This window comes from Carassius carassius, chromosome 43, assembly GCF_963082965.1.
Source record: "Carassius carassius chromosome 43, fCarCar2.1, whole genome shotgun sequence".
In the NCBI taxonomy this organism is placed as follows: domain Eukaryota; kingdom Metazoa; phylum Chordata; class Actinopteri; order Cypriniformes; family Cyprinidae; genus Carassius; species Carassius carassius.
In genome coordinates, this window is record NC_081797.1 from 3,022,077 (window position 1) to 3,045,085 (window position 23,009).

The following is a 23,009-nucleotide window of genomic DNA, read 5'->3' on the forward strand; positions in this document are numbered from 1 at the left end:
ATTTAGATGAATCTGTATATTTGCATTATTTATTAGTGATAGATTAATGTAATTTTATAATGGACTTATTTTGTAATATGTAGATGTAGGTGAAACTATATTTTCATTATTTATCAGATTTTTTAAATGGTTGGTGTTTTAAGGTTGATTTGTACATTTAAAGCCTTGAATATTTGAAATTACAGTAGCATTCTTTCAGTAATAGTAATTATTTTTGTTAATATAAATAAATGACTAGTTCTATGCACTTTGGGTGTGCTTTTTTTCAGCATTCATGGGTGACTTTTTTATGTGAATTAAAGGGTTCTTTTGATTGAACCCTTAAAAAGTGTTCTATATAGAACCTTTTAGGGGTTCCAAATACGTAGCGCCTGATAGAACCTTTTAAGGTTCTATATAGAACCTTTTCTTCTAAGAGTGCAGATTTTCACTTCTCAGTGTGTTAACTGATAGACTGCAGCTGGGGGAATTACTTGTGGATTATTGTCATGTTTTTATCAGCTGTTTGGACTCTAATTCTGACGGCACCCATTCACTGCAAAGGATTCATTGGTGAGCAAGTGATGTAATGCTCAAACTCATCTACATCTTGGCTGGCCTGAGGGTCAGAACATTTTAACTACTCCTTTAATGTTAACTTAAAATTCTTAACTGACATGAAGACATACTGTAGGTCTGTAGGACCTCATACCTTTTATTTTCTCCTCTGTGTCACTTTCAGACTCGCTGTTTTCATCCGTCACTATACCAGAGAAGAGAGAGAGGTCAAAGGTCACTAGAAAATCAGTATTCAGGTATTCGCAGAGACATATTTCAAGCACATGTGTATCCTATACCGTAACATAATTCTATCATCTCTGGAAAAATGGGTCAAACACAACTGACCCAAAACTGCAAACGTGTCCGTAAAGCTAAGTGGACGCACATGTGACTGGGGCCCGAACTGTCCCACAATGCAATGCATGTGGATTAGGCTGTAACTCTCTAGGTGCAACAAATACGGTCATCACACTATTATTCAAGGTTCATGCAATGCATACAAACTATCATTCTTATAATTCTATATATAAACATATATTATTTTTTTAAAGCATAAATTATAAAGAATACAAAAAAAATGTAAACAAATAAATTTACTTTCAATAAAAAAATATTGAAACAAAGGGGGGGGGAAGAGTATAACCCAATTGTCTGGGTTGCACAATGAGAAGGATCTCAAATTAATTAGCATAATATTATTTATATAGATAAATATAAGAATTATATATATATATATATATATATATATATATATATATATATATATATATATATATATATATATATATAAACAATTAAATGTAAAAGAAAATGACAAGTGTGAGCAAACTGGATGCATTATTCCTTTAAACAGGAAAAAGTAGGTCTAAATTTATCTAACATATAATGTTCCCTCCACAAACCTCTTCCCGAACTGGATTCATTTGACTGTGAGACCCTTTTCATCTTCTTCTTTCCCCTACGGGCCTCAAAGATGCCATTGATTTTCTGCACCATCTGTTGAAAAAGAAAACATTCATGGCTGTTGTTTTATCAAAGACAGGCCTTCTAAATCTTTCGCAAAGGATTTCTGAAGGAAATATCGTTTTCCTTCATTTTCCAGATTATTCTAAGGTGTCTCATCCTCCTGTCACATTTTTCTTGTATTTTTATTAGCAGTGGAAGGATGTCGAAGGGCCAGCATCTCAGTCAGGGGTGGACCAGAACCATAAATCACTGATAAGTTAAGGATTACACTGACTGGGCTCTTTTTTGGACGTACCTTTGGAATTTTCCGCCGCCGTCGGTTGTAAGGATCCCCCGACAGACATGGGGTGTCATCCGGGCTGCTGGGTGTTGATGGAGGGCTGACCCGTGACGGGGACGCAATGCCGCCATCTCTGCCGGTCTTTCGCAGTTCCAATAGCTTGAAACTACGTCGCTCTGAATTCTGCCTGAAGAAACCAGGCTTGGAGGAGAGCTGTCAATGAAAAAATGGAATTCAATCAATTTGATTTATTGGGGTATGTTGTCATCATGTCATTCCAAACTTGTAAGACTTTCTATCTTCTATGGGATACAAAAGCAGATGTTTTGCAGAATGTACTAGCTGCTCTTTTCAATTTGGAAGCCTGTTTACTTCACTGAGTAAAAAATGTAAAAATCTTTTTATCTCATAATTTTGACTTTTTTTCTCGCAATTGTGAATGCAGATTTTTTTTCTGAATTGCATGATACAAACTCGCAATTTGGACTTTCTTCTCAGAATTACTTAATATAAAGTCAGCATTGTGGGATATAAACTCGCAGTTCTTACATTTTTTCTCAGAATTGCATTGTATAAACTTGAAATTGTGAGTTATAAAAGTCAGAATTGTGAGATATAAACTTGCAAATCTGAGAATTTTTTATTTCTTTTATAATTTTTATTTCTCGCAATTCTGACTTTATAACTCGCAGTTGCATGTTTATATCACACAATTCTGACTTTATATCATGCAATTATGACTATATCATGCAATTATGACTTTATATCATGCATTTATACACAATTATGACTTTATATCACGCAATTATGACTTTATATCAAGCAATTCTGACTTTATAACTTGCAATTGTGAGAAAAAAAGTCAGAATTGCGATACAAAACACAATTACCTTTTTATTTTTTATTAGGTGGCGGAAACAGGCTTCCATATGAGGCTGTAAAGTAGATTTTTTTTTTTCATTTATAAAGGCTCATTCACACCAAGAACAATATACAGTTAGAATGATGACTATATAAGCATCCACATCAACGCACGATAATGTTGTTTATTGTAAGTGTGTGTTACAGCTTTGTCAGCTACCGCTTTAAATGCATATGCCCTTTAAAGCAGTATGGATTCTAACTGACGTGTCAATGTTTTTATCATCCATCATCAAAAAAATAAAATAAAAAATAAATTCTGAAACTGATTCCAATGACATCATTCCTCTGTGTTGTTATCATTAGTTGTGGACTTCAGACTTCATTATTCACCTGGAATTTGATTGATTAGTAAATCTTTATACCTATCATTGTAGTTATCGTCCTTGGTGTAAACAGGCCTTAAGTAGAGGTGCGCGAAACATTTAATTTTTGGGATTAAAAAAGCTTTAAATGTCAGTACTGAATGCTGATATGTATGGAGAACTCGCTCTAGAGTGGAAACAATTAATCAGGAATGCAGTGTGAATACCTTGGATGGGGTCTCAGGAATAGGAGAGGAAGGGGAAGAAGAAACGGGATACTTGCTCCTAAGACAGTGACTTTCCAACTCTATGTCTTCATATGGGTTCTCCTTCGATGGTGGGTCTTAGGGAGGGAAAATACATACAAGAATATTAGCTGCTTGCTTAGTCATTGCTTAAAACCCTAATGCTAGATGTTGATTAGCATTTAAGCATTTTGTTTCAGTTAAGCCTCAATTCAGTGTTTCGTTAAGAAGAGATGATTTATACATGGCGGACAATAAAACGATAGATAGATAGATAGATAGATAGATAGATAGATAGATAGATAGATAGATAGATAGATAGATAGATAGATAGATAGATAGATAGATAGATAGATAAGTTGCCGTTTCCTACCAAACAAAACAGATTTGGTTTAGATTTCAATTAAATAAAAGCACATTTTATTTCTTCCATAATGACAAGTCATAAATCAGGTTTGTTGACAGTCAGTGGTGCTAGCTAACGTGGGCATATTTTTGTTAATTTCGCCTTGTCAACACTGCCTGACTTGGTCCTGCTTTTCTGCGAAGAGATTTCATACTGACGTCATGTGTTTGCTTGCTTTTGTATTCCTTTCCAGAGGTTTGAAAGTTTTCCAGGGAATCCATGAAAACCTCATTAGCTGCGTGTGGCATCACCAGCAGTACTAAAAAGAAGACAAACTAATAGTGAATTCTATCTTGGTTTGTGCGAAGAACGAATGAGGTAGAGAGAAAGAGACGGGGATGAGAAAAATGTTTGAGCGGAAGAAGGGAGTTTTTTTACAGATGCAGAAAGCCTCTGTTATGTCGATTCATCCACCAGATGTGTCTGGTGGGAAGACAGTTTATGATGTTGGGACATCCAGTTCTAGAACATAAGAGAACATGCGCTAGGCTCCACGTTCAGAGCCATTAAAAAAGCTGCTACTGGCCAGAGAAATTCAAGATCAATAGTGAACCTTCCATTATTGGAAAAGTTATTATAATATAATTAGACACAACATTAATCATTACAAGAAAGAAGGATGATTGCGCAGACAAATTTACCTTGGCCTGGCTAGTAAGATTAGAGATTTATATAATCACAGATAATCAAAGTTAAATAAGAAAGCTATAATTTCCAGATTTGTGGTTTTCCATCTTTTTTGGGACCAAAAAAAAGGTTACAAGTCTGATAGGATTGCAGAGAGCAGGGATGGTATGCTATGCTAATGAAGATGCTAATAAAACGCTTTTAAACTAACCAAACATAGTAAGGACAGCAAAACAAACTGGCTTTGAAAAGTCAAGAAAAAGGCCTCCCAAATCTTTTGTTGTTGATGTCAAGGCCCTGCGTCCAATCGATTTCAATTTTTTTCTTGCCACGGATAAGACCTCTGATTTTGCTGTGGAGAAGACTAATGTGGGGTAACCCAAACATAGAGTACCACTGGTGAGGTTGAGTAAAGAAACACCAATGTTTGCAATGGCATTGTCTCAGTTTGGTCCTTATTAACGTTTCAAGCTCCTAGGCTTCTGGGTAATTGCTCTGTCAGGTGCAGTCAGCCAGGTTACTTGGTACAATGCATTGTGTTACCTAGGATATCCTCATAGACATTCTCCTCTGATAAAGTGCGAGTGAGGCCTAGCTTAGATAGCTCATAGAGATCTGCTCGACAACCTTCTGCTGTCGACTGTAGAAGATCTTCAAACTCGTAGGACTTCCTGCAGGTTCAACAAATACAAAAAAACTTCATTAAGAGAAAGAGAAAGATCAAGAAGGAACCAATTAAGTCCACAGGAAATTAAAGGACTGAAGGTCCACTGGAACAACAATCCTTAAATGATTGGATTTTGGCATAATCTTGGATTAAAACAGACCCCCTCAACCCCCAAGCCTCAAGATTAAGATTGCATCACAATACCAAATGTTTTTTCATAGAAGGACTAGACTGATAAATGCTACTATTAAAACAGCATCCCCATAAAGACTGATGGTAATCCTTTAGGGGAGTCTTGGTTTCAAAAGATTTATTAGTGTGACATAAAAATCAGACAGCAGGCTACTAATTTTGTGAGGGTTTTTTTCAACCCACGTGCCGTTTTCCAGCTAGAATGTCTATGTATGGAATAGCTGCACTACAATTATGGGTTTTTAAATCTTGACAAATTCACTGTATGGATCTATTAAGCTTTCAACGTAATGCATCAAAAAACTATGAAAGGTGGATTGAAGAAAGGCGCTACTGATGATTCATTAAACAGTCCTCACATAAGGCTGAGATATTATAAGGCATAGACAAGCTACTTGAAAATAATTACTTGGTCTTTATGCACATGATTGATTTAACTTTGAGCTAAAGAAGCTATATTTATGATACAATTTTATTCAGACTGTATTGGTGACTTGGCCAACACTTCTGGAGTATTCAGTCATTTCAGATAGGAATTGCAAGGAGTTGTGCAAGATTGGAAGTAGACGCCCAGAGACAACATAAAGATGGCCACCAAATAGATTGGCTGGCATACTAAGAGCACTTTGTTATTTGTTAGACATACAAGTGAAGTACAAATGCACCAGACGCAATCCAATCCTTCAGCTCATTCTTAAACTGACACTGGCAACAAATATCAGTCTTCTTACCTGTTATTAGTGTCTCGAGCTCGTCCGGATAGTTTTCTGCAGATCCCTTTAGGTGGAGGACAGGATGGAAGGGGTGGGGGAGGTATGGAAGGTAAAGGGGGGAGATTTCGTTTACCCTTGATGAAACAGTGGTTGGCCGCAGGGTTATTTGTCTGTGTGTGGTGTTGAAAGGTTCTTTGGGGTTTTGGCAAAGGGTTAATAGAAGGAGATCCAGGTTCACTGTAGACGTTCTCAGAGTCCCGACTTCGAATTCGGCTGCCGGATCTCACAACATCCAGAGTCCCAAAGATTGGCTCTGCGGGCCTCTTCTCTGCTTCTTCTTGCTCTTCTTTTGAAGCTGAGCAGAAATAATTGCCTGGCATAGACAAGGACGATTTGGAAGGAGTCTCCTTCATCGCTTGCTCAAGTTTTTTAATGTGTGTCAACACCAACTTTTTGTCCTGACCAGTTTCTGTTGTTTTCCCCAATGGGGCTTTGTCCAAAATCCATTCCTTTTCCTTCACAGGTCCCTCCGAGGAGTTCGAAGGTTCTCCAAACTTACTCCCATTCTCTTTGCCACAATTCTGTCTCTCCCAGTTTGAAAGTCGCTTACTGTCTTTTCTTTGTACTTCCGGTTGTACCTTCTTCTTTCCAACTTCCATCTCCTTCAGTCCCACTGATTGGGTGTTTGACCCGGTGGTCTCTGTTTTACCTTCCCATCGGGATATCTTGTCTCGAATGCTGGCAGTGCTTTTAAGTCCTAAGGGACTCTTGGGGGACTTGCTGCAACCACCCAGACCATTTTCAATGGACTGAGTATTGGAGGGACTCTTATGGGCGAGCATGATGGTGTCTCCTGGGCTTCGGCTGATGTTGCTCAGAGAAGATACACTGTCCCCGACCCCACACAGGTCTGGCCGCTGAAGCACCACAGATTGGGCCTGGTGAAGCTTCAATCCACAGCAGTGGAGCCTGAAGAGACCACAGGAAAAATGCTAGAGACATCAACCGAGTCTGACAGTCATTAAGTGATTAGATAGAAATTATAGAGTCTGTGCATTTAAAGGTCACGTTTCACAGCATCATTCATTCAAAATTACATTATTACATTACCAATTACCAAAATCTCTCGCAACCACTAAATTATATGTGAACCAGTCTACTTTTTAGACAGTATTCAGCATGAACCATAAATGTTCAAAGTTTCCAATTTGGTATTAATTGCTTGTCTAGACATTTAATTGTACAATGAATTAAAATAAGTTTTTAAAATTCAAAAAAAGTTCAAATGAGATGCAGATGGACTTGCAGTCAGTGTGTCTTCTTTCCTCTGTGGACAGAAAACACAAGCCTTTCACAACACAAATGAATCACCATCAGTGCAATGAATTTAAGGTTATGGTTTTGCCTCAAGTCCATCTGAAAACAAAACTCCTCTGTGTACGTTTGACCAAACAAGCTTCCACCAACAGGGCAAAGTTCAAGGGACAGTCATGCATCTTTCTCTTTCTTTAACTGGCTCATAAACACATCCTTGGACTCCACCCAATGACACTGCTCCAACAAACAAACGGAGGAAATATGAATCTACAAACTTTGTGTGTATGCTAAACTTCACAGAATTTCAGAGGAGAATATCTTGTCCAGTATGCCTCCAAACACTGATTCCCCTTTCAAATACAAAGTGTTGTTTCTCAGAAAATTCTAATAAACTTTCAGCAACTTTCTTTTGGCTTGTGATTATTATTTATATTTTTCTTTCTTTTTGGCTAATGTATCTCATTTCATGTAGCTCAACGCAGCCAAGAGGAAAAAGTAGGTCAAGCTCCAAAACCCTGAAGAAGCCAGAGAAAGAGGGAAGAGGGAGAGACAGGGGGTGAGTCTAGAAAGAGAAAAATAAGGAGTGTGTAGGACAAAATATGTGATTGTCTTTTTCAGGAATAGGCCTGCTGAAACTCTTGGATAGTACATCATCCATCATCACCCAGGATAGAAGCCAAAGTCTCTTCATCAAGATGATCTAACGGGGTTGGGGATGGGGACATTGTAAGCCAGAGGAAATAGCATTTGATGATAGCAGAGTTTTCTCTACTTTGACCATGTTTGCTCAGGATCTGGCTGAAGATACTCACTGTACCGACAAAGCTTCATTAAAATGAGCTTACTCATTTTTCTGCAGGTTTTAAAGCTTGTACTAACACACTGTGGCAATCCAAACCACCAAGGGTTGGCAGTGCCAAAGGAGTTTAATTAGCTCTCAGTAAAAATAACTTTCACAGTTAGGCTTGTCCCAAAACCACCCTTAATATATCCCACCTGGGGATGTTTATAAAGTATTTCAGTGTTAACGTTACCGGACATGTTTAGAGTATTAGGGATGTGGCATCGTCTGTTTGCTGGGAAACTTCTTAAGCATAGACAAAAAAAATTTATGAATAACATCTAGGCTATTAATTTACCAGATACTTTTATTCAAAGCAACCCACAAATAGAAGTGCTACAAGTCATTATAAGGAAACTGTATGGAAATTGCTGGAGCACCATCTATATTAGACCTATATTAGGTAATACCACCTATAGTATGACATACACCTTGTCATTTGTTGAAACACTAGAAATTACTGTGCAAAACAACAAATTAGCAGGAAATTGAAGGAGTCACTTAGTTGTACATACCCGTTTGCTGATTGGTAGATGCAGTCCTCTGTGTTTGTACAGAGCAGTAGTGCTCTCCCGCCAGTCATGGTGCTAGCAGCCGGCATCCTACACACACAAACAGACATAAATATAGTTTTTTGGACAATTATTGTGGTTATATCATGGTTTAATGGATATCTGCTATGGTTTTACCATGCACATATTATGCTATCTGAATATGGTATTCATATAACACCATAGTAAATATCAAAGCAGCATGGTATTAGCATCTGATACCTTTCACATTCCATGTGGTTAAGAAATATTGCACATTTACAACAGTCATCCATTTCTCAAACAGCTGACTCAGTCCTAGAGGCTGAATGACTCACAACCCAAATACAAAAGACTATAGTCAGAAAGTTACACCAGACTGGTTACTGAAGTTACAAAAAATATCCATCTGAAGCAAACAGTGCTTATTTGCTTCATTTAGGAAATCGTCACTATTACTGTTGCTCAATTTAGTGAACTGAACTAATGGGAGAATGTTTGAAATATCGAAAGACGGAGACCAAACAAACAAGGAAAATGAGTAAAAACAAGAATTCTTGACTTGATCTGTGACCTGTGACATTTTATTTATTTTGTCTGTGTTTTAAATGAGCCAGTACTTATCAACCACCTAATAAAAAATGTGCTAAGCAGTCAGGTCTGTTTTCAAGGGATCTGGACCCTTGCCACAGGTGTTACCACTTAACCAGAACATTTGGAGAGGACTGTCAAGCATGTACGTGTGCGTCTGTTCTTTTGTTCTGCCAAACAGAAGTATGACAATGTCCATGGGACACAAGTGGGGGTGCAACATAAACGAACCCCATCTGTTTCCATGTTCGGCGAGTGCCATTCCACATGTGCAAGAACTCAACGATTAACCCACATTCCCAGCATTCTGCCACCACTGGAGCTGGCCGTAAAAACCTTCCTCTCTAGCTCAGATGATGTAAAGGTCACCATATTGTGCTATTTCAAGACTTCCATGGCGATTAGGCCTCTGGTGGGTCGTTTGGTCACCAGTGGTACTCAATGTGTTGATCTATATGTGGACGAGTGTTCCTTGGCATCATTGCCTGTTTTTCTGAGGATCAGCCAAGAGCAATAATGAGAGCATGGTTGTGCTGTGGAGTTTCACACTTTGGTGTGGTGAGTCATCTTATTTTGATTAGCAATTCATGTAAACCATCCAAAACTGCTGGTACTAAACTGCAGAAAAACTGCCAGAGAAAATAGAAAAATAAAATAATTGACTATATTATATTTAATACTAATACATAATTTAATATTAATAGTACTCTGACTTAAGATTTTATTTATAAAACTAAGTATTACCAAGTATTTCCCACATAGGATAAAATAACTGAAATTGTAAATTAAATAAAAACAAATAAATAAACTATTAAAAATTCAAATTATGTAAATTGTATGTAAAATTACTATCATTATTCTTATTAAAACAAAATTATTTAAATTTAATTATTTAAATAAATATGTTATCATGTAATGCTATTATCATGTTATTATAATCTATTCATCAGTCCATCTATCTTTTTTGTTTTGTTTCTATCTATCTTTATTCTTTTGTTTGCTCTCTTTTTCTCCTTCTTTGTATCTTTTCTCTCTCTCAGCTGAGCTGCACTCCTAAATGATTTTCAGCTGTGTGTGTGTGTGTGTGTGTGTGTGTGTGTGTATGTGTGTGTGTGTCAAGTCACATGCTTTTGCAGAGCAACATCAGCATTCCCCTCCTCCCTCCCCCTCTCTTTCTCTTTCTCTTTCTGAAAATGCAAAGAGCGAGAGAAATGAAAGTGAATAGCCAAAGTTTAAGCATGGGATAAAATGTAGATAATCTATAGCAGGACAAGAGCATGTGTTAAATAGCACCTAAACATCATTTTACATCTGTATGAACTAGCTATATGATTTGAATAGATTCATACATAGTGTTAAGAGTTTGTTCAGATTACGGACCTTAAGTATGAGCAAACAGAAGCTTAGTAAACACCACTAACAGCCAACTCTTCCTACAGCCACAAACAGTAAATCTAGCAGTAGCTGTGTTTACAACTGTTATTTTAGGGTCTTTTCAGTGTCTTTGTTCTCTTCACTATTGTTAAACGTGACCTCTGTGAGATAAAGCGTGACATGCAGAAAGTAAGCCATCTGTTCCGGCCAATAAAAAACTCCATATGACCCGAAGGACCTTTACCTGTCCCGCCCCCTGACCTGATGCCCATCATCCGATTGGATGACAAGAAGCTCATTGTTCTGAACAGAAAGATGATTGGATCAAACTAGAGGAGACACATGCAAGATTCCTGAAGCCCAGGATTCCTTAACGCTTTTAGATTCTTATGCAATGCTATAGATCTTATAAGTGAAGGACGGTGCCCTGTACAGCAGATCCTTATCATTCCACAGACACACAAAGCAGATACTGAGGAAGAGTGGACACAATCTGCGCTTATTAACTTTAAGAATGCACAAAAAGGTTCCTTCCCGCAGACCAGAAAAGCTTTTAGTATGTGCGATAACTGCTGCAGAGTAAACATGTCAGTTAGAGATGGTTTGCGTGCTTATTTTGTTATACTCACAAACTCTCAAACCAACTAAAATGTTTATAAATATACAAATGAAATTAAATACACAAATTAAATTGAATGTAAAAAAATAGAAATGATTAAAATAAAGTAAAATATAATAAAATAAAATAAATAGTAATTGCAATTGAAAATTAATAATTAAAATTGCGCAAATAAAAATATATATAAGAAATTTTCATTTTATTTACATTTAATTATAATAATAAGTAATAATAATAATTATTATCATTATAAAATGTAAACCTGATTACATTTTTAAGACCACTCTTTTAAATGAATCTTACTTCTTGCGAAACCATTGCGATTATGATTCTTAAACACTATGTAAACGTTTTTGTGCATCAGTGCATTCTGAAATGCGTTAGTATGGACTCAAGATGATGATGCATTTAGCTGCAACAAATAAAATGCTGCAAAAGACTGCAAAGCTGGAAATTTTGATAACTGTAAAAATAAATGCGTCATTGTTTAAAGTACTAATAATAACTTGAATTCAAATCTATAAAAGCTAATGGGTAGTCGACATAAGTATAAGTGTTTTTGTGTAGAGTAGTTCCCAGAATCCAGATTAGTTTCATTTATTGTGCAAATCAGCATTATATTAGTGGAACGATGTGTAAAAATGTGAGTGTGTGTGAGGTGACCTAGTGGAAATCGAAGACCATCTGCGTTTAGCTATAAATCTTATCTTTTTTTCCTTTCTTGCTCTCATCAAGCCAAGTGAGCCAAACCCTGCAGCGGAGCCGGACTGTTAGAGGGTTTCATATGGGACATGCAGCACGTATTCATGAACACACACATGCAAACAATGGGTCAGATTCACAAAGGGCAGGTCAAATCCACAGTTTTCCTACATGACGTCAGCGGGAGCGTTCCAGAATCTTGTATGGTGACTTACAAACACAGGTCTGAGTGCTCAATGAAAGGAATAGGGTTCCAAAATACACTTTTGTCTTCATTCACTACAAACCTTTGCTTTCTTCAGAAGTAGACAAAAGGAAATGTTAGGGTGAATGTTAAAGAAGCTGTTTTTCATGAGTGGATGGTGATTTATAAAGCTACAATAGACAAAAAAGCATAATAAACGTTAGGGGTGTAATAGTATAAAACATGATGGTTTGCAACGTACCTCAGTTTTGACGTCACAGTTTAGTATCATAATAAGCAGTGGTTTACTGAACAAATTGCTCTTTCTTTAAATAAATTCAATTATAATAACATTTTCAATTATAATAAAATCTTCTGCTCTAAACTATTGGGCTGCCCTTCTACATTACTCTACGGTTACAACTAACCAATTAACTTCAATTCAATTACTGTTTATTTTTAAATGTAATAATCAACACAACTTTAAATATTGTATGCAAACATTGTATTCAACACAATGCCGTTTTTAAATTAAATTATAAATGATAAAGTGTCTATTTGTTGTATAAATATATTCATTTACACAGTGGTGGTGATACCTTTTAAACATGCATTAAACATGCATTAATTAAGACATCTGTAACAGGTAAAGTAAAATACAATGAGTATATAGCATAATATTTCGGGGAATGCTCTTCTCTAGACTTTGTTTCTCTAGTGAACTAACGAGCTGTGGACACTGATGACTTGCCTGAGGTAAATGAAATGCTTTCTTTTGAAAGATTGAGAGCTTTAGTCTACCTTTATTGAATGTAAAAGAGTGCGTTATTAAAAAGGTAACTATTTTGCGTTCCACAGAAGAAAGTCAGTCATTTGGAACAACATGAGGGTGAAGAAATAATGACCAATTTTTATGGTTTTATGTTTTGAATGTAGCGCAGTGATGAAATGGCTCTTAATGGAATGTTTTTCAGTCTGTGATGTGCCACGAATGCTGGTGTTCAGCACTCATGACCTGGGAGCCAGCTTTAACTCTGGGTTTCTCCTCCTCCTCACAGCTGGTTCTCATAAAGCCTTCACTCGGCTGTGGCCCTGAGGGCCCTCAAACTGATGACATCATGCTCCCTGCACTTCTCAGAAACCGAGAGATAGATGTGTGATTTCCACAGAGAGAGGACAGCTTGGCCGTCACTGATACTGAGAGTCTGAAGCCAAAGCACAAACACGTTTACACTTCATTCTGTCTTTCCTGTTTGTAGGTTTAGATTATGCTGACACCAACCGGAACAGACTCAGGAAGTCTGCCAAATAGCTAACTCTGGGGATTGCTAATTAAGGAAGCAAAAAACTTTCGGGAACTTAATGTAACAGAATGAGCATGAAACTGCTACACTGTCTGCATTCTTTGCATTGATTTTGGGGTAAAAACTTGAAGAATTCTGAGGAGAATCTGCTAAGATTCCAATGAGATTTCATAGCAACCACAAAAAAACCCCAGCGACCTCACAACAACACCCTGGCAACCAAAATGAACACCCTGGCAACATTTTGGCAATTTTTAATAACCAATAGCAATGCCTTGGCAACCACCCATAACTACGGAGGCCCAGTAGTGCATAACACAAGTTCTCCAAAACGCAATGCATACGACTAATTTCATTCTGTTGCGACTTGTTTATGTTGTGTCGTGGCTTGTTTCCATTGTGTTGTGCTAAATTCATTGTTTTAAGGCTTGTTTCCATTGTGTTGTTCACTACTGGGCCACTGTATAAATGTCTATTAGCACACACACACACACACACAGAGACGAGACTAGGGCACTACATGCTACATTTACTGCTTTGCCATTGTTATGCTCTGTGGGAGAGGACAAGCTTCAGACGGGAACAGTTCTAGGCCAACCACAGATTGAGACAGGATGTGTTAAGGATATAGTAAACAATTCCTTCATGTATGTTTGCGTTCCCCTATCAGTGCCTTCCAAATAGAATCTTACTGTGAATTTTTGTGCGTTGGAATCGCAACTATGTTCCCTGTTTTTGCGGTGTTGTGATTGTAAAGCATTACAATAACATCAAATAACTTGTTAATGATACTGTTCCAAGACACGGAGGATGATGATGATTGTTTACATTTGCTTGGGTCAAATGAGCACAGTGGAACCGTGGAAGTTGTAATTATGGTTTTAGGACAGAACCACATGACCAACCGCGTGACACTGTAGACCTCAAGGGAGAAAACGGCATGACAAACTGTTGTTTTCTTGTTTATGCAAGTGTTAGCTAAGGGGAGACATCATGGACAGATAGCCACACAGGATGGGAGATAACAGGAAGTGGAATCTGTGGAGAACGAGACCCCAGTAAGCTCACACGTGTCTCCTCTGGGGGTTTTAAAACAGATCTCAACAATGTCTCACAATGTGCTGGGATTTGCTAAGATATTCTATTCTGCAATCAAAAATATTCAAGTGTCATCACATTCCCCCAGGAAAGAAAAATCACCAATGAGATCTTGTTCATGTCTCTACTGTTTTTCCTAGTCAGCGAAGCGTAACTGGAGACTTTTACTTTTCTGTTTCTCTTAGAAAAGATCCCAATAATCTCACACGTGTCTCCCCAAGAGAGATCTCCACATCTCATACTGTGGTCAGGACTGCCAAGAAGCCTGCTATGCAACGTGAGAGATCTCGATATGACTTAAGACCAGAGGATTTGAGTTATGCTATGCTTCAGTGTTTAAGTTACAGATTTTAGTATTTTGGTAAAGCTGAGAAGAGTTTGAGACTCTAAAAACCAGAGGGGGCCGAAAGTCAACAAAAGTCCCCATTGTTGCTTCATGTCATCGTATACCTATCTAGAAGAAGAAAAATCATCTATTAAAGAAGTCTCAATAAATATCCATAGCTCAAATCATAGAGGAGCCCATCTGATTTTGATCTGAAGACGAAAACCAATGTATGCATTTCCTTGGATTCCAAATGTTACTGAAGGTCGTGAAAACTATCAGACCTTCATTTAGACTCCATCACTCTGGCAGTTTGGTTTACATTCACTCTGGAAATGTTGATTTTGAGAGCGAGCGAAGGGCAAAAAAGAAGTGAAATGGAGAGGAGGAGAGAGGCTCTGTTGCTTGGTGGATCATTGACTCCGGAAGAGGACTTTCCCAAGCTCTCGCCACGCAGTGCTCCAATGGGAATAGCGCAGGGAATTGTAGGAATCTGTCTGCACTGAGGCGCGTAGAGCCTGTGGGAATGAGCAGGCGGAACCACAGAAGCGTGAGGGAAAACAGGAAGTGTAACTGGAGATCTGGCTTCGAGTCAAACCAAGAGCAGAGTAAAAGTTGCAGTATGTGAGCATGATGGCCACCATGAGTTGCACTAATCGAGGACTACCACCTTGATCAAAGATTAGTATTGTAATTCCTACAGGAGACCAAGACAACTGCACTCAAATCAGTTGCCAAAGCATTTTACAGCTGAGGATATCCATTTCAAGTGGATTTGGGGTAAAGATTCTAAATCTTCCAAAAACCACAACCTCCAAAAGTCATCTCTTTTTCATTCTGCATCCTCAGGATACTTCACAGCTCTGTGAGGGAAAGACATTTTGTTCAAATGCATCGTCTTATCATAATCGGACCAAACAAGGTGACCTCTCAATGATCTCATCCTTCCTATGAAATTTTCCAAGTTCAAAGATACACGTTTTTCAGCTGACAGGGATGAAAACAGAAGCTCGGCCACATGACTCCCAGAAAAAGAGCGGTCTTTGGAAATTCTGTGGTTTTCCCTTGTAATACAAGAAGATCCAGAAACTGGGAAACTGTGTGTTCCTCTGCAAACCTGATCTTTAATGCATCAGCGGGTGTTAGAGCAAAGATATTTCCATGATTGTCAGGGTAGGATTGTTCCCTGGCATAGAAGATTGTGGCATTGTGCACATTTCATAGAACGCTCTTTGAGAGCCAAGTTGGTTAGTATGAGATCAGTTATCCAAACCACTCCTACCAATTTTATTCCGCAACTTTGCCCTCAGTTACAATTTGATAATGTTCCGCTGCAACTTTCCCAACACAAACATCTTACACCCTTCAAGGTCCTGAAATGAGTAGTGTCTAGAAGGTAAACCTTGTTGTGAAACTCTTGAGAGTTTCATTTTTTCTGCAACAAAGCTTATAGTCAGACAATGTAAGAATATGCACATGAATCTCCCAAGACTTTCTGCACAACTAAACATGACCCTGTTATTCTAAAGACTCAAACAATATGCTTTCCCTAAAATAGTAATAATAATAATGCAGAAAGGGTATTCTTCTGAAGTGGGAACACGATACAGGATTAGTTATCAAGGCAGTACATGTACATACCAGGCAGTGTGTTTGAGGGTGACTGTAACAACTAAAGCATTGTGCGAAATCTCTGTCAGGTGTGTCTCCACCTGCACAGACGGACAAAATGTGTAACTCACATTACCTGCAACATCTCTGACAGGTAAAAAGAGCTTTGATGCTCAGACAATGAGTGAAGGAAAAACATGAACCTGTCAATCATGCTGAATTTAAAATGAATGACTTAATGATACCCTTCCATTTAAGAGTGAACATGGCAGGTCTGGTGTGCGAGACAGATTGTATTTACTGTAGGTCTTTACATACTCACATTATAAGCCATTAGTTTCATTATGACATTATCCCTGCCAGGATCTCAACTGGTGTTTCATTAGGAACCACAATTTTCATTAGACATTAAGCAGCCACCCAATATCCGGTCTTATTGTCTTGTACTTTGAGTAGCTTGTTCATTAATTTTAAGAATGAAGGCATGTTACACAACCTGTCCATGTTTGCATCTGTCAAATTTGACTTGATGAACAAAGTTCTTTTTCCTCTCTTTTCCTAAAGCTGATATGCAAACTTTGTGCAAAGTTGAAAGACTTGAGTGTTGCATGACAATGCTTGTCTAGTAAGAAATGCAGTAACAAGGAGCATGATGCCTCACTCCGAGAGATTGATGCAAGTCATATGAAAGTACCTTTAGGCTGCACATCTTGGATGGTTTGCTGGTTCCAAAGCGCTGTAATTGGTTGCAGATTGGATGTGTTTAAAGCAGCAAAAGAGTGAGCGAGAGAAGGAAAGAAGGCTTTATTAAAGAGTTTTAGAAGGTAAAGAGGTATTTTAAACCACCCACGCTAGGAGAGGAAGAAGAAACATCCCACGTTCCAGATGGAGAAGAATGAATTGTTTTACTCAGCCTCGCCCACATTCTCTTTTTTATTTCCTTCTCATTCCTTCCTGTCATCTTCACAAATGCCACGACACTTCCACATCACATGGCCCCTTATCTTTGAACAAATCACATGTCCTAATCTGTAGGTTTGCCATTAAGACATAAAAACAAAGTTACCTGAGGAATGCAAATTGAACTTTTTAGCGGTTGATGGATGAAATGAAGTGCATATTTTGAGTACATTTCCTCATTTTATGATTGTCCTCTGAACAAAGTCAGTCCACCCCATGATTTTTATTCGTCCCTAATTACTCACCCACATGTCTTTCCAAACCCAGTTCTTTCTTCTGTCAAACACGAAAGGGGATATTGTACAGAATGTTTACTAGGATGTTATATTAAATGCGCTGTGAACATGGCGAGTCAACCTCTAAAAAGTACATGCAAATTGTGCACTATATATCCAAGCTTTCCAAAGTAATATCATAACTTTCTGTGAGGAACAGACTGACATAGCCAACTTACATTGAAATATTTTTCATGTGTTTTTCAAGTGTTGCACCATATTAAATGCCATTGGCGGTTGCTTCTCATGTGGAATTACGGCAAAGTAGGTTTATTCATAAGGAAATATAAGTGAGATCCACCTACGATGGATAACAACTTTAACTTTGAACTATTTTACACAAAAGGTTAGTGTACGACTTCAGAAGGCTTGGACTATCTCTGTCAATTTCGAGCTTGACAGACTGTGGTAACTGTAAAATTCTTAACAAATTGGAATGGCATTATGAGTAAACAACGACACAAATTCGTGTTTCAGGTGAACTCTACCTTCAAACTGCTGGTGCATTTAGGTTAACACTTTATTCCCTTCTCCTGAAACCTAAAGCTCCTGAAAGCCTTCATTGGCTGTTATGTATGCTCTGTCTTTCTCCTCTCTTGTTGTGCTACAAAAACCACTGAACCTTGACAGAGACGGCATCGGAGCGACAGCTTGCAGGCACGGCTCTTTAAGGAGTGGGGGCTAGAATCTCAAGAGTTATAAAAGAAAGAGGGTTACAGAGGAGAAAGACGGGAAGGAGAAGAAAGGGGTGGAGGTCAGTAATCACAGCATCTGTGGTGCGTTCCCTTAAACTCTAACACAAAGCCCGCGAGCTCACGGGATCCTGAGCAGCCAGAATTCCCTCAGAAGCACCGCAGGGAGCATTCTACAGCTGTTGCCGTGGAGACAGTGAGCGGCGGTTCAGCGAAGCTCAGGTCATTACATCAGTGAGGAAACCTTCCTGAATGTTGCACTGTAAAGAGGCGGTCACACTGTACTTTTCATTCCATTGACTTCCATTCATGTGCATGCGAATGCATCAGACCGGAAACGCAAGCTCATGCGAAAAACTTAGCTTTTCGCTGCGTTCCAAAGTTCAAGTTTGGTGAACTCTGACCTGCGAATTCCCATCACGTGAAGACGTGGGACCAGTAGAAGATCGATACGTCACTGCGTGACCTCTCTGTACAGAAATTAAAAAACTTTAGCCATACTGCAGCGTCCTATTTTGTATAACACATATTTAAAAGATTATAAATATATATATATATATATATATATATATATAAAAAAGAAGCTGCATGGTTCGCAGTGTCGATGGAAACAGGAACAGATGGTACATTTGAATGAGGACGTTTTATAATTTTTTATTGCTTAGTGTGTATATATTTATATATAGAGAGAAAGAGAGTACAATATAATAAGACGCTCTCAACGCCGTCGCAAAAGACAGTACAAGTATATTAATCCATGTTGTGATAACCATTATATCTTGCCCCTATTCGCAGCGGCGTCCGAAAAAATGTACACGTTCAAAGTCTAGTGTGACTGCCCCATAAGCAGAGCTAGGTAATAACTGATAGCATGTAATCTGGATTATGTATTCAGATTCCAAAAATTAAGAATTTGCCATTAGATTACATTTAAAAATACTCATATTCAGGCTTTTTTATGGATTACATATCATTTATTGATTATACTACTAATACTAATACTGTAGTATACCTCATAATTATACTACTACTGATACAATCTTAATTATTATTATATGTATATTTATTAAGAATATTTACCAGAATTTATTTAGCGGAAAATATGTAAATACACAATACAGTATTTCTGGACAAAAAAAGAAAAAGAAAGAAAGTCAATTATTATTATTATTTATAAAATCAACTAATTAGAGATGCTTTTGATTATTAATATTTAGTAAAAAAAATATTTGGTGGAAATAGAACTGAATTTGAGAGAGAAAAAAATAACTTTTCATAGGGCCTTAAAAATCTTTTTTTTTTTTTTTTTTTTTACTTTTATAAACCACTGTTTACCGGTAATATTTTAAGTTTCATGATTTAAATTAATTAGACATGCTTTTTGGTTATTAAAATTGAATTTAACTATTAAAACAGAGTTTAAAATTTAAATGGGAAAAAAGGTAATCCAGAAAAATTTTAACGTAAAAAATTAATTTGGAAAAAATTAAGAACAAAATTAAGATTTCATAGGGCCCCAACATGCTAAAAACAACTCCAGAAGTGTTATGTAAAGGTAAGCACCACCAAAAACCAAGTTCTGCATTCAGTTCCAAAGGTTTCCAATAAACAACGCAAATGGAAAAATAAAACACTCCACATTTAAACACTCCTTACCCAGAATCCTTTGCTACACACACACTATGCTCTGGCAATCACTCAGAACTGAAAAAAACTCATCATTCACAAATTGGGCTTCATTCATAAAATGCATGAAAAGCTTCATCTGAAAATGTACATAGTACAAATGGTTTGAATTACATTCATGAATTACACAGAAATTACTATTTATTTGTGTGAATGAGGCCTACTTTGTGATTGTTTATTACATTGTCTATTTTGATAAAGTTCCACAGAAAGTAGTACACCTAATCATGTTTAAACTGAAACAAAATCAGCCCAAAAACCCTGTTTAAAAAGTAAGATGATTCTGTTCGGGCCTCAATATCTCTGCAGTCTGACATCATAACTGCAACAGATGCGTCATATTGGAAAGACTATGGGATTATGGGTATTTCTTATCCCTTTTTGCGAAAACAAAAACATTTTAGTCCTAAACAGCAGTTACAAATAAAAACATGAGGGTGAGTCACGACATGAACCAGCAGAGACGGGAATATCCCACTCACAATGTGTTCTCTGCTAAGAAATACCAAATATAGATATAAAATCGCTTTTAAAATTAATCCAGAGGTCCAGAACTCCACAGTTTGTGAATTATGAAGTCATGAGACGACACCGAAACTGCCAAACACATTTGCATATTTCTTATAGAGCTTGGCTGAATTGATTTTGTTTATCTCTCTACTTTCAGCCGTCCAGAAAAGCAGAGCTGAAATGACTTGAAGCACTTATTCAATTACGCTCTATCTATCAGTTCTCTTGCTTCTTTAGACAAGAATGCACCAATGAACACACATTTCTCACTACTAGTTTAACTCTCAATCTATGATGAAACAACAAACTACAATTACTACAAAACTACTGTGCACTGCTTTAAACTTCATCTATTAGATCAGTGCAAACAACACACATTGAACACACATACATACATTTATTTAGCTTTTTAAATGACAATAGAATAAACTTTTATATCTTTTTTTTTATAATTCAAATGGATAAAGACTAAGATAAAATGAGTTTTAGTTGTTGTATATACTTTTGTGTATTTTTAATGCATTTATTAATATTTTTATTTTTAGAATAATAAAAAAACATTACTTACATTACTTACTTAATTTTTAATCCTTAAAAGGAGGTTTTTATATAATTTTGGTTTTGTCAGACAATAACTACAGATTATGCCTAAAAGTTTTTATTTATTTATTTTAATTTTATAATATTCAAAAACAATGTATTTTATTGTATTTATTTTATTTATCTTTTTTATTTAAAAAAAAAAACATTATTTAATAAATGTTTTCATAATTTTTACCATTGAAGGAGGTTTTGTCAAACATAATTTTGGGTTTTGTCAGACAATAACTACAGACCACCTTTAAAAAGTTCTTTTTAATTTATTTTATACTTTTTTTAAATGCATTATTTATTTTATATATATCTGTTTTATTTATCTTTTTATTTTTAGAATTAAAAACATATTTTTTATTTTATTTTTTCACCATTGAAGGAGGTTTTGTCAAACATAATTTGGGGTTTCGTCACACAAACTACAGAATACCCCTAAAAAGTTTCTGTTGTTGTTGTTTTCATCTTATAATATTTTTACAAACTATTTTTGAAATTTTATTGTATTTTTTTTATTCATAATTTTTTTTTTTTTAGAATTAAAAAACAGCGTTATTTACTCTTTTTAATTTTTACCACTGAGGGAGGTTTTGTCAAATGTAATTTTGGTTTTGTCAGAAGCAATTTTCCCCCCAAAGTATAGTTAAGTAAACCCACACACACACACACACACACACACACATACCTTGCTCTGTTGCTTGCGCCCTGTAGGAGTGCAGTGGTCTCTCATTTTGTGAAATCTGACCTCAGGAAAGACGGCATCCACTCTCATGATCTGAGCAGCTATTCCCTTCTTCTCCTCCCTTCCCACTCTTTTCCTTCTCCAGCACACTCTTTGGCTGATTAAATCCTCTTTTTCCCAGCCGATCCCTGTGTATCCTGCAGACGGCCTGCAAGCAGAAGAGAAGCAGCAGTCGCTCAGATAGACTCAAACTTTATCTCTCTCCAGTGTTTCTGCCTTCCTCCGCTCTCATTCTCTTTTCCCACCCCTCCCTCCTGAAGCCAGGACCCCCCTCCCTCTCTTTCCCATCAGAGTGTTTCTCCTCCTCCAAACCCCCCACTGCTGAACTGATCTGCAGCTGGGCGAGCGATTGGACGCCTGGTAGCTGTGGAGACGGAGTGTCCTGCTTTAAAAGTTGACTGGAGCCAAACAGAGCGCAGAACAAATTCCATCCATTCGCATGAACGGTGGAATCAAGAAGCATTTGGATCCTTCAGACGCTTTTAAAAATCGACCTGTGAGGAAAAATCCCAGAAGAAGATCTCTTTGAGATTAAATAGAAATCAAATGGAAACGTATATGCTTGCTTTTCCGATTTAGAAGAAGATCCCGGTAATCTCACACGTGTCTCCTCCAGAGTTATAAATCAAGTCTCAAATAATCAAGACTAAAATGAAAAGTCCAAGATTTTAATATGAACTCGAACATTTCTCCTCCAAATCACTAAATGTTTCCGTTTTTAAGAGAAATGTCTAAGGTTTGACACTTGTGACTCAATCAACAATCAGTCGTTTGATGAGGGTTCATTTCCAATTAAGAGTAATACTTTTATTTTTGATCAAATAAATGCAGCTGACCTTTTAGACAACAAACCTTGTTATCCAAGGCTCCCAGAAATATGATCATACAGACTCCCTTCAGATTCCTCTTAAGTATGTTTTGTAAGAGCTTATTAAAATCAGGCATGCACAAGCATGATTGGAAGTGACTTGTTTACAGCAGGGTTTAGGGTTAAGCCCCCCGGAGCGGTGTTTTCCTGCCTGCAGGGGGTCTGAGGGTCTCTGTGTCTAAAGATCCCATGTGAAGGACCATCCTGGCTCGACTTCAAGAGAGGTGGAGGAGACAGACTCGAGGGATCGAGTTACGCACCGAGAGTTTGCGCACTTAATGGAATCAGTGTCTTTTGTTGCTGTTGTGAAGCTTTTGTGCTCGATTA

General features: G+C 37.2%; 1 protein-coding gene across 1 annotated transcript in view; it reads right to left on the minus strand.

Moving 5' to 3' along the window:
• si:dkey-82f1.1 (DENN domain-containing protein 2A) overlaps positions 1-22,045 on the minus strand; it is a 40,173-nt gene extending 18,128 nt beyond the window's left edge. The window contains exons 1-8 of the mRNA XM_059536338.1: positions 21,758-22,045; positions 8,536-8,622; positions 5,881-6,831; positions 4,834-4,961; positions 3,240-3,355; positions 1,802-1,999; positions 1,443-1,536; positions 692-742 (exon numbers count right to left, since the gene is read on the minus strand). Of these exons, the coding sequence (XP_059392321.1) occupies positions 692-742; positions 1,443-1,536; positions 1,802-1,999; positions 3,240-3,355; positions 4,834-4,961; positions 5,881-6,831; positions 8,536-8,621 (1,624 nt within the window). The 5' untranslated portion in view covers position 8,622; positions 21,758-22,045. The remainder of the gene's footprint in view (positions 1-691; positions 743-1,442; positions 1,537-1,801; positions 2,000-3,239; positions 3,356-4,833; positions 4,962-5,880; positions 6,832-8,535; positions 8,623-21,757) is intronic.
• Between the last annotated feature and the right edge of the window lie 964 nt (positions 22,046-23,009).